We start from the raw sequence: 17,773 nt of genomic DNA, 5'->3' as shown, positions 1-17,773 counted from the left end.
TCCCCATTTTTTCCCTCCATTTTCCTCCTAAGCCCATTGGTGCATTTATTTATTTGCTTAGGATTTCTCTCCCATCTCCACGAAGTGAGGCCCATAGGGCAGAGCATTAATACACGGCTGTATTCCCGTCGTCTGTGACTAATAGACCTACTATAAATACTTGTTGGCTGAGCAAATGAACAAAGCAGTCAATAAAAACTGAAAGTGAACTGAGAACAAGGAAGGGAAATTTAGATCTAAGGAAAACCTTATCATGAATGGCAAAAGGTTCCTTCAGTTACCGGCCAGTCCTCTGGAGTTCTTCACAGTCGCCGTGTCCTCCGGCTCCGTGCCCTCCGTCATGAGGTGTGTCCCCATTCATCTGCACGTTTTCTGCACCTGAATACATATTCTTTCTAAGCAAGAAAACAGGGTGCAAGCGGATATCAGTTTATTGTGTTCATTTGCTCCCGCGGCTGTAGTCTCATGCTTACAGAGTCAGAGGATGAAGGCCTTCTCAGAAAAAGACCCACGATTTCTTATCCTTTGTTCACACAGAATTCTGGGAGTGTCCTATCCAGAGGTAGGACAAATGGCTGGGCAAACACAGATTTTAACTTATTGCACACCTTCAGGGTTAAAGCTGTTCTACTTGGGGAATAACAGATTGCCAGGCAATGGTTTCTCCTCAACTTCTCTACTAAACCTTTTAACCTGCTTAGTCTACAGGGGCTCATCTTGAGTAAAGTGATCTTTGCAAAGACACAGACAGAAGGTCCCCAAAGCATCCCCGAAGAACGCCTGTGACACTTTCCAACATCGTGAGCTAAGTGCAATCATTAGAGGCATCAAAGCATAGAATACTTATCTTACAGTGTCAAGTAGATCTAAATGCAAGGCACGTCAGCACGCCATCTGAGGCACCCTACCCATGGGGACCTAGGAGTATCACAGCACGGCCTGGCCCCTACTTTTTCCAATTGCAACCTCCTCAGGTCAGGGGCTTGGCACTCCCTGAATACTGACGTGTGCATAGCAACCTACCTCTTGTCAGATGATGGGAGACTCTTTGGAGGCTCTATCCTGATTGCTGGGTCCCATTCCCCAGGTGGGAGGACAATGACTTCATCCAGGAACTCATCAATGCCAGCAATCAGGTCGTGCCTATCTTTCGCTTTGTAAGCAATGTCGTGGAACACCTGAATAAGGAGAGATGCGCTGATTCCCCCACACAGCAGACTTTCTGAATGCCTCATAACACAGCACAGCTGAGTAACACCGTCCACAGTGCCCTTCCCCCGACACTCCTGTTAACTGGTGCTCTAGTCACCCCCACTATTCATCTATTGAGGGGTGCAGGTTATGATCTCAGCCTCTAAGTGGGGGTTTGAGGAAATGGAATTTTAAGTATGGCTTTCCATCAAAACTCTCACAGTTGCTGTGAGAGCCAGCTGCAAATGTTTTCAAGATCTCTGATGAAAGCCAACCCCCCTGAATTAAAGATTACTGGACAACTGGCAGTAAAAATCCAGTAAGAACAAGTTCACACTGACTGTTAAACTCAGGATAACACACACACACACACACACACACACACACACACACACACACACACACACTGCAGTCCTTTAACAATGGGAGTTAGCCATAAAGAAAGAAGAAGGCTGAGTTATACTGGTGGAAAGGTCGAGGATTGAAATGAGTACTCACATGCCTCCCTTTTAGAAAGGTAATATCTAATTCCCCAATGGCAGTGCAGGAGTTAAATGAGTAACGTCTTGGGCACTGGAGCACTTGGTCTCCAGTTGGTGACACTATTTAGGAAAAGTTAGAAGGTGCAGCCTTCCTGGAGGAAGTATGTTACACACTTCCTGTACCAACTCCCGTGCCTCCCACCTGCCGCCATGCCTCTCCACTATGGTGGTGATGGATGGATTCTTATCTCTATGGAGTTAGAAGCCTAAAGAAGTGGCACTGGTCATGGCGTGTCACAGAAAAAGAAAGGCAAGTCACACAGGCAGGAACGTTTTCATGTCTTTCATACACATCAAAGAAGGGGGCTTCAAAAATGGCACACAATCCTTTCCTTCAGTAACCCGCTCTTCTACCTGAGCTAACCTGGAGGTCTTCACAAAGCCGAGACCTTTATCTTTGCAAGTTAACTTTTTCATCACCCAGAAGAAAATGTTGGCCCTGTTCAACACCCTTCACCTAAACTAAGTCTTTCTGCTACGTCCCTTTCCCTAAAAAAAAAATAATAATAATAATAATTTTTAAGAGTTATCAGGCAAACAACACTGGCTTGGGAGCTCTGGGTTTGAGGAAAAGGCAGCACACAAGGAAGCTATCTCCTCTGCAGCGAACACCCCCATCCCTTCCATACTTTTCTGTCAGATAGAAAGGGTCAGAACTATGCCTTCCCAGCCAATCTTGCCAATAAATACTGGTAGCTTCAACCAGTGAGATGGGAGAGAAGTTGTAAGACACCTGTTGAAAGACGCCCTCATCAATATGAGGAGGCCACTCCACACCCATGACATGCGGCCTAAAGCATCCCTAAATTATATTAGGAATGTTAAAAGAAAAGAACTATAAACATACAAAATTAAATAAATCAGCCAACTGAAACGGGAAATAAATGCTCCCTCAAGGGGGACAGCAGAGCTGTCAGTGTTCAGACCCAGGGGACATCAAACAGCTGAGGAGCCACCATGCAGAGCTTCTAGTGGGCAGAGGGAAACATCCTCCACCTCTACACTTAGTGAGAAAAAGGCTGACAAAGCGAGCCATAAGTGAAAAAACAAAGTATTTGAGAAACAGCAAAGCAGAAAGACTAGAAAGCATATATGGACACGTGAGGTCAGAGACGTGATAAATTGGACAGTTTGCGACATACAGTTAATACAGTGACCTTGAACTTATCCAGCAAAAGTTAAAGATCAGTTTGAACAACTGAAAATACATAGGGACCATATTGGTCATTCGGACAGTAGCAATTTGTTTGTGTTGAGAACACTCAAAGTCCTCTTTACTAGCTACGTTTACGGCATATAATTAATTGATGTTAATCACCACTGCTCTACTGTGCCTCGGATCATTACAAAGTGTACAACTGAATTAAGATATCATATAGGACGTTCTCCATAGTTGAGTGGAGAGTGGGGTCTGACTTTCACACGAACTCTGGTGTCCCATATTTGACCATGTCCCCTGGATGGGGAGGCCTGGTGGCACTCAGAGGAAGGATAGCAGGCTACCAAGAAGAGACTTGATACCCTATGAGCATATACAGGGGAGGAAGTCCCCCTCAGTCACAGTCATAGGGGAGGGGAGTAAGAGAAAAATGGGAGGGAGGGAGGAACGGGAGGATGCAAGGGATGGGATAACAATTTAGATGTAATATGAATAAATTAATAAAATATATTTTAAAAAGATATCATAAGTAACCTCATTTATCTTAATCTTTAAGACATTTAGAATATTTTCTAAACAATTTTGCTGAAGAAAAGTAAAAACGCATTTTATTTTGTTCCCACATATATTTTGGGCCTAGCATAAAAACAAGACACATGCCTTTACTTTTTGAAGGCTGCCCTACATAAGGGAAGTAAGTATGTGGAGTGTCTTGTGGCCACATAAATTTTAACTGACTAAACCATGACAGTCAGTTTGCAGCTCAGACAAACACACGAACAAGATCGTCACCGACGAAGCCCTGCACCTTGTTCCCTACCTCATCGGACATCAAGGTGGCAATGGCTCTCCCAATCTCATGGTAGGACTTGGCTTTCCCCTTGGGACCTAAGAGAATAAACAGGAACCTAATGGGGAAGGAGAAAAGCAAAGGTTGAAACATGCACTTCGTAAAACTGAGAAACAGCCTATCTTAATCCATTACACATTCAGCTCCTCTTCGCATTCGTATCTGTGTGCACGTGGAGATCACACAATAGCTGTCGTCCTTTGGCATTGCTCTTCCCCTCAGGTGTTGGGACAAGGTCTTAACCTGGAGCTCATGGATGCAGCCAGATGCACAGGCCAGTGAGCCCAAGGGCCCCTTCCTGCCTCTGCTTGTCCAGTGCTAGGATCAGGCACCCAGCATGGCCCCTTGTTTATTTTTATTTTATTTTATTTTATTTTTTTAAACATTTATTTATTTATTATTATGTATACAGTGCTCGGCCTGCATGTACACCTACAGGCTAGACGAGGGCATCAGATCACATCATAGATGGTTGTGAGGCACCATGTGGTTGCTGGGAATTGAACTCGGGACCTCTGGAAGAGCAGTCGGTGCCCTTAACCTCTGAGCCATCGTATGGTGCTAGAGATCTGAACTTAGGCCCTCGTGCCTGGGAACCAGCACTGACCGGACTCAGTGATCTATCCAGTCCCTAGAACTCGGCTTTAGAACAAAGCATGATGTAGTTCCAGGAGTTGAGACAAGACATTCTTTCATGCTAACACGAGGTATCACTAAGCTAATTTGAAGGAAAGGAGAAACCCGAGCACCGTCTTCATTGACCAGGAAGAGGTTTTACTTATATGAACGTCACAAATTGCTGATCTCTGCTTTACACTTCGCTGTGTCTTCATGTCTACTGACTTTGGAATGTGTGGTGCAAGTGTGTTTAGGACACTGGCTACAAAGACTTAGCACATATCTTGATTTCTCTGACTGTCCTGTACCCAGGATGGGGCCTGACAAACGCTCTTCTCCATATTTGTAGGAAACACTGCTATTCAGGTGAGTGGGAGCCGGCGAAAAGCAAACCATCACAGTGAGCCGCATGCTGATAGGAAGGAGAAAGAAAAATGACAGACATGAAAAACAAAGTACCGTCCACAGACGGTCAAAATCCCTTTGTGAGTTCCCTCGTTTTCCTTTCCAATTTTATTTTCTTGATAATATAAGAAGCACTGCTCCAGAGCAAATATGGCTTGTAACAAGCAATGGTGAGTGTGTCATTTTGGAAGAAATCCATCACTCACCATAAAGGTGAAGCTGTGCTTCTCCACTGAGGAAGTGAAGAAGAAAAATATGTTTAAAAAAAAAAGTGATGCGGAGTAAACCTCTACCTTGCTATTGCTCATGCCTTACCTAACAGGGAGAAAATGAAGGCAACACATACAATGGCGTCATATGTTTGCACAGCTTCAGAAAGTCTGCAAAGCCTACAAAGCACAGTCACCCCCTTATTCAAATCCCTACACAACCTTCTGCAAAACAGAGCTCATCCTGTTTAACACCAAGGACTCTGGGGGTGGAGAAGACAGTAGGTGAGCCCAAGGTTGGTGCCAGGTAAAGGACAGGGTGGAGCACAGGGCTCAGTGGCAGAACACGTGGCCACGCTGCAGGATACTCCGGTTTAACCTGCAGCGTCAAAAAACAACAACGCAGTCAGTAGATGGATGCCTAGGGTACATGGGCGTCTTAGGCTCCATTCCTCCCTTAAAGGCTCTGCACTGCCACCTGCTCTTCTGGTGCACTGGGGCTGTGGTTCAACAGACAAAACCAATGCAGCAATCATCTTCATAGGCTGCTCTCCGGGGAAAGATTTGTGGGTTCTTACACAGCCGGAGACAAGAAAGAGTAGGCGAGATTTGATGGCACCAGGAACCTTCCAGCATCTCACTTCACTCACTGAACTTAACTCCTACTTATCCCGTTCCCCAACTCACTTTGGGAAGAAGAGGATGGACATCAGATACTCTGTAAATGAATGTCACCGTCTACTCCAAAATGGTCCTACGCACATGAGTTACTTTTCTCCGTTTGTAAAATTCACTCCAAAAAAAGGTATTTTTTTTAAAAATTGGGAATTAAAATGGTAACAAGCGTTGTTAAAAGTTTGAATACTCATATTTTTATCAGAATATCCATAAAACTATCCAGCACTTATCTGCTCCGAGCCTGCCTTGTGGCTGCCGAGGGTTGCCACAGTGAAGGAAGCGGCAGAGGCAACCGGCAGTTCTGAAAACCTGCTCAAGGGCGAAAATGGCCACTCTCAGAACTGCACTTAGCTCTGCCAAGACTTCTATTGATATTTGGATTTTTCTTCCCCTGGAGATAACATTTAGACAGCAATGAGCCAACACAGGCAGCAACACAAAAACTTTTTAGGTAGTAAAGTGGTTGTTGTTGTTATTGTTATTGTTATTGTTGCTTCCTAAAGGAAATGGTCACTGTTCTTAGAACAAAACATGCAAAAGTATTTATCCCCTAAAGCGAGGTCTCATTAAGAAAAAGCACTACTGGTTACATCTGTGAATTCTACCTGTCTGTCCACAAACGGGCATGGCTGAAATGGCAGTTTTAAGCCAAATTGGCAGATTGGTATCAGACACAAACAAAAAACAAAAAACCTATCTTGACACTGGCCCCTTCGCTCAGTACATCTTTACTGGATTTCTCTTGTCTGGCCCTTTATGTCATTTTACTAGCTTCTCGACTAATGTGCAACTGCTAAACCCTTCCCTGGGCCAATTTGTGCCTCTCCCTCCTACTGCAGTACCCCCCCCCCCCCCCATGTGAACAGAGCTTATGAAACCACACTCTGGAACCTGATCCATAGATTCATCATCAGCTTGTACATATGGCAACAAAACCTAAATAAATACCATGTTCTCTGTAAGGCGACACCGTGGACACTAACAGTCCTCAAACGTAAAATGAGGCAGAGGGTAGGGAACTGTCCGAGAGCCGCCAGAGTAACGGAGCCACCAACTTAGCAAGGGCACACGTTTGCTATAAACATTTACTGTTTGGTCTTTGCTCCACAATACTAAAGAATAAAAGGAAGTAGCAGCTTAGCGATAGCTATAACATATACTAAAACAATAAGCCAGCGTACAAGAATTATATTGGTTCAATAACCCAGATGGAAAGCTATCTAGGTTAAAATAAAAGGCATTTCTTTATTATAAAATGTCACCAAGTGCTGAGTAGGAACAATATGGTGAGAATTAAAGTTCTTTTTTTTTTTTTTTTTTTTTTTTTTTAGTGATTAGTTCAGTTAAGACAATGCAGAGATCTACACCGTGAAAACAGTGCAGGAGGAACTCTGGGTAGAAGTGTGCAGGAGGGGCCAAGCTGAGGAACAGAGGCAGCCCCAATCCACAGCAGCAGCGCACCAGATGAGATGGGAGATCTGAGGGAACCAAAACAAGGGACAACCCTGAAAACCGAAGCTCCCTCCACCCCCCACACCCACACCCCCCACTCCCCACCCCCACACCCTCCCAGCCCCCACCCCCACCTGCCTCCCACCCCCCACCCATCCCCCCTTCACCCTCAAAGAAGCAAAAGTTGTTACAACTTTTACGATAGACGTACATCCTGCCAAACTCAGCGTTATAACGCACTGAAAACTCCTTTCGTGATTAAAAATCTGGGTTTTGTCAATAGACAGATGTTATTTTTAACCAGAAGCCTTTTTCGTTATTAACAAATTACAAGTAAACATCACATCTGCGGGGCTGAACGTGAGCAGTCCATGCTGACAGCTCAGGGCGGGGAAAGTAAACTCATGTGCCTGGGGTTTGTTCGATTCGTGCACAACTGCAAATGTCAGAGTTAGAATTTATAATGGTTCCTAGTTCTCTCCATTGTCTCGAGGAGGCCTCTTCCTACTTTTTGTGAATTTTCTTCTAGTAATGAATTACGCCTGCAGAGGATGCCTCTGGCACGCTACACAACAGAAACACCAGCTGACTCGTGTCCGGAACCAGTGGCCTATACTCACATTCACAAAATAATTATAGGCAGAGCAAGCACAGTATCAGAAAAGGAGCCAGCCTTCCTAATTCACTCAGTCTTCTTAGAAAGGATGCACCCCCCTTCCTGATAGATCACAACTATTTCTAGATTAACCCAGCAGGCACCAATCCCTTACTCCCTTCTCTGAAACAGCAGTGAGTCAAATAAGGCAGTATGCATAATGAGCAGGTTTGGAAGATAGGGCTAAGCTGTCGCTTCTATAACAGATATGTGAGGGCTAACACCTCACATGCAACGCAGGACACACATGAGGACGACACACCGTCACTACCACCTCACATGCAACGCAGGACACACATGAGGACGACACACCGTCACTACCACCTCACATGCAACGCAGGACACACATGAGGACGACACACCGTCACTACCACCTTACATGCTATTTCTCATAGGCAAGTGTTTATAACATGCAATACGTATGAACTTATAAAATGCTAGAGAGGGAGATTATAATGCTCAGCTGAAGCTCTCTGACTAGCCCTTTTATCTTATTTCAAGATCTAAAGAGAATAAATGGATTTACAGTTATTACTCCATGCAGTCCCAAAGGGTTTTATCGCAGCCCATTCCAGATACCGCTCTAAGTTGCTCCCAAACGTTGGCCCCAGAGTGAGAAATTTGCAGTTCTGCCTCCAGGTGACAGAAAATCTTCCCATTGCCTCCACCCCAAGGCTGCTAAATGGTAATAAGGAAATGTATAGCATACACATCTCCATGATGAGATACAAAATGACAGCAAGAAAAGTACCTGCAAGATGAGAGAATGGGGGAATAGAAGGATCCAGAGGGTCCTAGAAACCTACAAGTAGAGCATTATAATGGGCAGATCTGGGCCCAGGGGTCCCGCTCAAACTGTGGCACCAACCAAGGACAATACATGCAGTAAACTTTGAACCCCTACCCAGATCTAGCCAATGGACAGGACATTCTCCACAGTTGAGTGGAGAATGGGGACTGACTTTCACATGAACTCTGATGCCCCATATTTGACCATGTCCCCTGGATGGGGAGGCCTGGTGGCACTCAGAGGAAGGATAGCAAGCTACCAAAAAGAGACTTGATACCCTATGAGTATATACAGGGGGAGAAGGCCCCACTCAGTCACAGTCATTGGGGAGGGGAGTAAGGGGAAAATGAGAGGGAGGGAGGAATGGGAGGATACAAGGGATAGGATAACAATTGAGATGTAATATGAATAAATTAATAAAATATATTTTAAAAGAAAAAAAAGTACCTGCAAGAAAGTGGAAACATCATAGAGACAGCATACCAGGTCACCAGACATCAAAGACTTGCTTGATTTTACATGGAAAGCCAGACTCACCCCTACAAAGGCACCTACCTACGCAGCCACTGACAGCCACAGTGCTATAAGGAGAGGCCACCACGGGCCACAAGGAGCAAAGTAAAAAAGGAAACATGTGAGCTGAGCTAGTCAAGATCGCAAAACTGTTTCTCAGGAAGAGTAACAATAGCACCCATAGCATAACTCTCCTCTACATTTAGGGAAAAACGTGGCCACGAAAAGATGTATGTCCAATGAAACGCTGTTCAAGTATGCCCCGTAGAGCAACAGAGTAGTATACAAGTTAAAGCCCAAGATGGAGTACAGACTGGATCTTTTACAATGACTACACATTCCTCCTGAGATTTCCCTTATTGGGTTCCATATGATGTAGGCACAGTAAATGTCCTCATAATGTACACACACACATGCGCGCACACACACACCACCACCACCAACAACAACAACAACAGCAACAACAACAACAACAACAAACAGGCAGACAGACAGCTAAGGAGCCTCTCTGCTGGGTGATTACAATTTACCCTGTTCCGGAAGACAGCCAACAGATAAAGTATTTCCTGAAAAAAATACTGATGTCTGAGGGTATATTGTTCAGATTCCAGCCCTGCAATTGTTTTATGATATTGAATTATATACCCCTTCACTCCCCTAAAATGAATGCCTGAGCTCCTCTTGCTTTTCAGATGACGCCATATTTCACCTCTAAATTAATGCTTCCCTCTGGGGCAGAAACAAATGAAGAGAAGAAAGAGGCAGAGAGGAGTAGATAGCGAGAAAGACAGGCAACGGGCCATGGTTTCCTACTTGTAGATATGTTATCACCGTTAAACAAGAAGCCTTTAAAATGTTTTTTTATTTGTAGCTTCTAAAGAAAAAAAATGGTGATAAAAATGAAAAGGCAACAGCAATTTTTCTTTAACACTTCTCAGCATGTTTTCTCTTTCAAGCCCCAGTAAAGTTAGTGCAGAGACATAAATACAGCCACTGGGGCGCCGAGCTGGACTCCAGCCATCCTGAGTCAGCGGCTTGCCAGGTGACTGCTCAGACAGAACTGCAAGGCTCCGCTGCAATGTTATAGAAAACACCAAGCACAATTATCCCATTAATTGCCCAGCTGTGATCGCCTCCTTTCCAAAGCTCTGCGTCCAGTGTCTGCCCCAGGTACTTAAAGTGATGGGTGGGAGGGAATCACCTGATCAGGAAGTCTGGCTGGGCTGAAAGGGCTTTGAGACACTTGCTTCTCGTTTTCTTCCTAACGTGGCTCAGCACAAAACCTTGAACCTCTCGTCACTGTTGGCTAACCATGCTCAGACCATCTCAGTGCCCTTCCTGTTCACGTGTCGGAACTAAAAAAAGAAGTCACCTATCTCTGCCAGGGGACCCACAGGAAGCATGCTCCCTACACCCACCCACCTCATGCCAACTTGAAGCCACAAAGTCCTCTTTAGTCTCTTTCTTAGCACAGGTCTGAGTGCAGTATTAGTATGTCCTCTGCTAACCATGTGCGTAAGTCAAGCATTGGAGCCACTAAGCACAGCCTCAGAGAGAGACAGAAGGACAGCTTCTAGGATGACGTCTGGGATAAGAGCACTAGACTGACATGTGACTGTAACATAAGCACGCTTAATGTAAGTGTACAAACGTAAGTGCTTAGAGTGATGACAAAGTTTTTACAAAAATGCCCATTTACATGTGTGTATGCATCTTTGTGACGGCACATCTATGTGTGTGAGCCCAGTAACAATTTTTTTGACAAAACAGAAGAAATGAAAACATCTACAATCTCTGAACCGCTTACTAATTGTATCGCTTTATTTATCGTATAAATATCGTATTTATCGTATAAATGTATCGTATTTAAACTCAGTGTCTCCATGTTAAATATAGATGCCAGAGTTTGCATACTAAAAGATGATCATATGGTTCAAAAGAATAACCCACAAAAAGAAACCAGTACGTGAGCCAATAAATCTCCATAACTGCCATTATTATTACTGTTCAAGTGACATGTAATTTAAGAGCACAAATGTCAATTAGGCACTATTTCAAATGAAATTGCTCCAGTGCAGACTACATCCTCATTGCACTGATTCTCTGACCTAAGAGGAATGACATTTTCCTATACGTGTCCTGTGAACCCTAGTGGGTGGGAGAGCAGCTTACCTTGTGGGCACAGGGACCTCAGTCAGGGCACCCAGCATGACAGCCTGCTGGAGCCGAACAAAGGCAATGAAGGGGGTATCCAAGAAGTCAACCTCCCCAACGAGCACGTTGGAAGCTTCTGCATCACGCGGCAGTTTTTTCATAAATTTATTCTTCAGCTGCATGAGAAGGGCCAAGAAAATACCATTTATTTCAAGAGAGAAAAATAAGAAACCATACCATAAACATGACTCATAGGAAATATCTTTAAATGAATCTTTACATGGCAGTACTTGGCCAGACACTCTTATGTTATAATTTAACATTACATTATAGTAAACATTTATCTGTCTATTCAAAAAAAAATATTAATGATACAACAGCATACAATACAATGGAACATATCACCATTAATTGATTTATTTCCTCACTCAATACATTATTGAGAAGTTACTATAAGACAGACAATGATCGAAATCACAGGGCTAGCAGAAAAGAAAAACTCATTTCACATCCTGATTAGGGAGATTATTACCTTGGGGAAATAAAATATAATGTGAAGTAATGATGAGTATGAGGAAGAAAAATAAGAGACATAAGAAAATACTACTTTTTCAGAGTTGACAAGGAAGACACCTGAGCGACACATTGGAGAAAGCCATGTACCAAAACGCAGACTGAAACACTACGCAAGCAAAGGGACAATGAAAAGCCTTCAAACAGGAACTATTAAGAAGCCACATGTGTGAAAGCTAAGAAGCAAAGGTAAGGAAAGAAACTGAAGCCACATATACAATGGGAACCTTGTCATGAGTCGCTGAAGGCCACAGGGAAGAGTTGACGAAGGCAGGGAGAGGTCTCCCACATGAGATGGGCGGGAAGTGGGAGCCACCGGTACCGAAGGCTACAGAACAGAATAACACAACGCTGGGTGTGAGCACAGGACACAGGCCCCAGGGCCACTCTGCCCTTCATAGGAACAGAAGGCATTATGGAAGACAGTGGAAAAGAAAAGAAGAGGAAAGCTAGGACTTTACTAACAGCCAGGGAGGAAAGGCTGAAATGATGACCATGTAACAGAGGCTGCATCCTAAGCTACTGGAAGTTCTAACAAGACGAAACTTAAGAGTGGACCAATTGCATGCTGGGAAATCTTGACCAAAGTAGCCACAGTGGACATTAGGGAACCAAATGAACAATGAGTCAGGGAGTAGAGACTGGAAACAGATTCTACTCTTTTGAGAAATATTGCTTGAGAGAGAGAGAGAGAGAGAGAGAGAGAGAGAGAGAGAGAGAGAGAGAGAGAGAGAGAGAGAGAAGAAATGAGTGGTTGGTAAAAGTGTGCAAAACAGAACAAAGTTTAAAAGTGTGGCTATCACAGTCTTTTGGAAAGTGAACAAAATGAGCTAATGGAGGCAGATTGCTGCTATAGGAACGGTGGAGAATAGCTACAAAAATAACTGCAAGCCAAGCATCCTGGAGCTACCGAGCAGGGGTGGTACCCACACTGCAGACAGAGAAGTCAACTGTACACAGGGACACAGCTTACGATCCTACCAGAAGAGCAGACTGGATGGGTTCGCACGTGGGTGATTTGAGAGACGTACTAGGTGGTGACGAGGGCGTCTAAGGACTCATATTTTTGCAGTGAACTAAAAGCAAGCTGACGGTGAGGGGGAGGGAAGTGTTGGAGGATTAAGGAGAGATGGGAGAGTGTAAAGCCATTTTCTCTCCGTGTGAAGGCTGCAGGATACGGTCGATTTGAGAGTTCATCAAGTAGGCATTTTTCCTTTGTATAGTTCAGGGGAATTATTTCAGTAACAATGGAAGGTTAAAGATACGAACTTTACAGGACCAGTACAAAAGGCACAGACTTCTGACAAACACCTCTTACCTAACATAAATGTCTCGCCCTTCAAGTCAAAAGCACCAGTGAGCTTAATCGTTTCTGCCATAGATTATTGCTAAGACAGGAAGCAGCAGACGTGGCTCAATATCCCCAGTTAGTAAGGAGCATGTATCAACGTTTTCCTTTCAAGCTTCTACTTAAGAGTTCCTTAACTGGGGAAAATAAATGACATAACAACTGGTCTCTAGCACTCTATTACCCTCCATCACCTCCTGTCACCACCCATGTGAGAAGAAGGCTATAATGTTAAAAAGCAAAAACATTACGACTAAGACGCTAGCAGAAACTAAAATATGGAAAAGTGGAGTACTAATTCTTAGATATCAACAGTGTGGCTGCTTCTAAGCAGTACGGAATTCTCCAAAACTTCTGCCACTCATCAATCGAGAATTATATTAAAAATTAAGTTTACAATGTTATTTATAAGAAAGCTGCATAGAACTGAAGATCATCTTGCTAAATGAAATAAACCAGACACTGAATATAAATATCACATGTTCTCTCTCATATCTTATATATACAATCTTGACTTAAATTTTATTATATATATATATATATATATATATATATATATATATATATATAGAGAGAGAGAGAGAGAGAGAGAGAGAGAGAGGGAATAAGAAAGTGTAACAGGAGGGAGAGAATGAGCTGCGTTTTCTTCTGCCATAGGCACACTATAGATTTTACACACACACACACACACACACACACACACACACGTGACATAGTGACATGAAAGATCAAAGGGGGATTATTGGAGGATGGGAAGGAGACCACTAAGGAGGGGGAAAGACAAAGGGAAAGTAGGGGGCTGGATATGAGCAAAGTACAATGATATAGATATAGGAGAAGATAATGAAAGCCCACTAGTTTGTACAGTAAAAAGTTTAAAAAGTGGGGGAGGGGGGGAAGAAAGCCCTAAAACAGCAGCCCTAAAAAGGCCTGCAGCCATCCAGTACTCAGGATGACTATCACAGAGAAAGTGAGTGGGGGCGGACGGCTCTCATCACACAGAGCAGACTGGAGTATGGCTGGGTAGCAAAATCCATCCTCAAGCTCTCTCCAAAACAGTCCTCCTTTCTGGACACAAAATCCAAACTATATAAGCATCTGACATCCTCTTCCCTTCCCGTTTTTCTTCCCTAGACCCCTGACTACAGGTAGGTGGGCATCCTAACTGCAGCCCCTGTGGTTATTGCATTGAAGGGTCTCATACTTCGGACCAAGGAGGACCCTTCTGAGCTCAGCACAGCTTGCTCTGCCATCTCATCTCAGCCCACCCCCTTGGAAACATCAGTAGTCATTTCTGAATCGCGCTTATGTTAGATGTGTCGGAGGCGGCAAGAGCAGCTCCTTAGGAATAAACTCAACAGCCACTTTACACATGATTCGTCTGTAATAAATACTATGAGGGGGCAGAAATGGAATTTGTATTAATGAAAATCAGATCAATAGAGCATCAAACTGTCCAGAAAAGTTATGGAAGCTTTTAGTGCTCAACTGTAACAGCTACGCCGCTCACAAAGCATGCAGAATATCCCGTCCTCTGAATACCCAACAGGGTCTGCCTAGTTCTGTCGCACTGTCAGAGATTACTGATTCCTGTAATTCAGTCCTTCGGTGAGTCTTCGCCACCTGAACACACTCCCTGTGTGATCTTGTCACGAATCATGGCTTCTAAAAATCACCCACGCGCTGATGTCTCACGAATACAAATCTAAGGCCAGGACCTTTCGTAAAACTCCAGGCCTGCAATACCTTCCTCTGGATCTCTTACACACATTTCATTCCATGCATGAAAAATGAGCCTTTCTAACAGGACCCTCCCCCTCCCTCCATCCCTCCCCACCCACTAACAGCCCTTCCTGGATCCTGCACTGCCCTCTAAACAGCGGGTTCCGTTCTTCTGTAGCTCGGACCTAAGACTTTGCTGTCGTCTTCAATCCTTCTTTCCTTCACACCCAGATCCCTCCTGTCAGCAAATCCTCTCAGAGTTACGATCACAGTGTATCTAGACTGCTACTGCCTCGTGGCCCCTTAATTGTCACCACCCTGATCCATGCTGTGGTCATTCTCTTTGTGGCACTGGCTTCCTGCCTGGACTGCCATTTTCTGCCTCTGTTCCCCAACTCTTCATGAGAGCTGGCAGATCAGGTATGCCAGGAACCAGACCGTTCCCTCCTGCAACCGCTCTATTGGCTGCCATTGGATAAGGTAAAGCCAAGGCAACTATGGGAACAGCTACGCAGCTCACAAAAACAGGCATCAGGTAGAGGCCATAAGCTCCAGGTCCTGAGCCCCTTCCACAGCCTCCTGGTCTTTGCTGTAGCTATGCCCTCACCCATCTGGCCCAGGTCTGCTTAGCTGAGGTCCTCCTGTCGTAGCTGCTGTTCTCCTCTACGAGAACGCCTGCACGGTTCGCTTCTTCAGTCCTTCACTATCTTCTAAAGTCATTCTCTCAAGAGAGCAACTTTACCTACTCACATGAGTCAAGATATGTAGCCCTTCCCCCACCCCCCGCCCCCAACACTTCCCACTCCTCTTCTGCCTTGGGGTTTTGCTCTTTGTACTTATCCCTCATCAAAGATACCACGTGGACCACCTATGTTCGTTACCTGCCTCCCCACCCCGATATAAGCTCCCTATAGGTGAAGTGGTCATCTAGTGTCCTCAGTGTCAGGTTCCTTTTACCTCCTAGAGTGCCTGAGAAGGAAAGTTAATAGTCGTTGAATGAATGAAAGGCAGTCATTTAGTTCTATTCTTCTCACAAGACCTTTTGCTTATCTTTAACTTTTTCTTTCACTTTTATGTGCATGCATGCATGCATGTATGTGTTTGTTTGTTTTACAAGTATATGGGCATAGTGGTGTGTGTGTGTGTGTGTGTGTGTGTGTGTGTGTGTGTGTGTGTGTATGCAAAGGCCAAGGGATTGGGAATCACCTTGGTTGCTCTCCCAAACCATCCAATCAACTCTCTCTCTCTCTCTCTCTCTCTCTCTCTCTCTCTCTCTCTCTCTCTCTCTCTCTCAGGTCTTTTAGTGAAACCCAGAGCTTGCCCACTACTCCAGTAATCCCCTATTTCAGCCTCCTGGGGCGGGGCAATAGGTGGGCTGCCACACCCACCTCTTCAGTTCCTCACTCTAGTCCTTGAGTGTCTATAGAAGATGGCCAGTGAGCCATCTACCCATCTCTCCTCTTCCTTTAAAGAAGTCAGCCATTCACATCTCACCTGGACACATAAGTAAACAAAAGGCCCAGATATGTATGGGCTGCCACTAGTAAACTCCTTTCCTTAACAAGCACAACTGAAACAAAGTGTATAGGCATGGCCCCCATGAGAGAACAGACTACTCTGTTTTAAACTTGTATTCATAGGTAGAAAAGGCCAACCTCCTCCCAAGTCAGTAGAGGTTGTTCCTCACTGGGCTGGAAGGAATGTCTCCGACTATGATACTAGGGAAGAGTGAGGTCAGAACCCTAAGCCAATAAAAGCAGGAGAGAAGGTGCGCCTGGTGATGCACACCTTTAAACCCAGCACTCGGGAGGCAGAGGCAGGCGGATCACTGTGAGTTCAAGGCCAGCCTGGTCTACAAATCAAGTCCAATATAGCCAAGGCTACACAGAGAAACTCTGTCTCAAAAAGAAAGAGAGAAAGAAAGAAAGAAAGAAAGAAAGAAAGAAAGAAAGAAAGAAAGAAAGAAAGAAAGAAAAAGAAAAAGCAGGAGAGAGAGTGAGTGGAGAGAGAGATAGCTAGGGTGCTAGTCCCAGTCTCACGCATCCTACAGCCCCTTTAAGAATTCTGCCTTAGTTAAATAAACCAGTGCATCCCTTCAGTCTTAAAGCAGTTTGGAGTATGTTCCTGTCCACTGCAGAGCCCAGCTACAATAGTGTAATTGAGGGTGAGTTGAAGAAGCACCAGGTTAAATAAAACCGAATACACGTCTGCACTGGGGCCATTCTTGGAGCCTTTACTAAGCCAGCATGCCTCAGAGGCCTTCCTCTCCCATCAGAAGAAGCACATTTATGGTATGAGATCCAATCACAGAGTGTTGCTTTGGATAGAAATAGTTTTCTCTTTCATCTAGTCCCACTCTCTCTGTCAAAATGTATAGGGCCCTATAAATGTTCACGGTCTAGCTATGGGGCACTGTGGAGAACAGACAGGGCCTACACTCCTGAAATTCACAGTGCAATGAAGAAGCAAACGCAGAAATAGCTATCATGAAAGAAGAAACATAAATAACATCAAAGTTACATTGTACAGTGACAGGTCACAAAACACAGCAATCGCACCAAGGAACATGATTCAAGAAAGGTGTCTCTCTGAGTCAAAGTCTAAAAATCTGCCCCATAACATTGGTTTCTCAAACACTGAGTCACATGTTATCTTTGTAAGGGAAGCAATAATAGCCGATAAAGGGAAATATAATGGCTAAAATATGACCACCAATTCAGGGCTTATACAATAAACTTTGAACGATCATAAAGTCCTAAGAGAGAAATGTACAGATTAAACAGCGAGGCATCACAAGAGGCAATAGCTGATCATGAGAATAAGAACAAAATCCAAGGCTTGTAAATCAGGCTGAGCGCCTCTCAATAAAATCATCTGGACTGAATCCCAAAGATAAAGTGTGACACATCCTCTA

General features: G+C 44.3%; 1 protein-coding gene across 4 annotated transcripts in view; it reads right to left on the bottom strand.

Moving 5' to 3' along the window:
* The window catches only part of SLC4A4 (solute carrier family 4 member 4), a 320,437-nt gene that overhangs the window by 92,223 nt on the left and 210,441 nt on the right, over positions 1 to 17,773 (bottom strand). For all 4 annotated transcript variants that reach the window (XM_084758174.1, XM_084758173.1, XM_084758176.1 and 1 more), the window contains 4 exons: positions 11,235 to 11,392; positions 3,713 to 3,800; positions 1,024 to 1,178; positions 282 to 395 (listed from right to left, as the gene is read on the bottom strand). In XM_084758174.1, coding sequence (XP_084614300.1) covers positions 282 to 395; positions 1,024 to 1,178; positions 3,713 to 3,800; positions 11,235 to 11,392 — 515 coding nt within the window. The remainder of the gene's footprint in view (positions 1 to 281; positions 396 to 1,023; positions 1,179 to 3,712; positions 3,801 to 11,234; positions 11,393 to 17,773) is intronic.

This window comes from Acomys minous (assembly GCF_964271855.1).
Source record: "Acomys minous genome assembly, chromosome: 15".
In the NCBI taxonomy this organism is placed as follows: domain Eukaryota; kingdom Metazoa; phylum Chordata; class Mammalia; order Rodentia; family Muridae; genus Acomys; species Acomys minous.
Note: the sequence above shows the minus strand (reverse complement) of the source record. Positions and strands in the feature narration are given on the sequence as shown.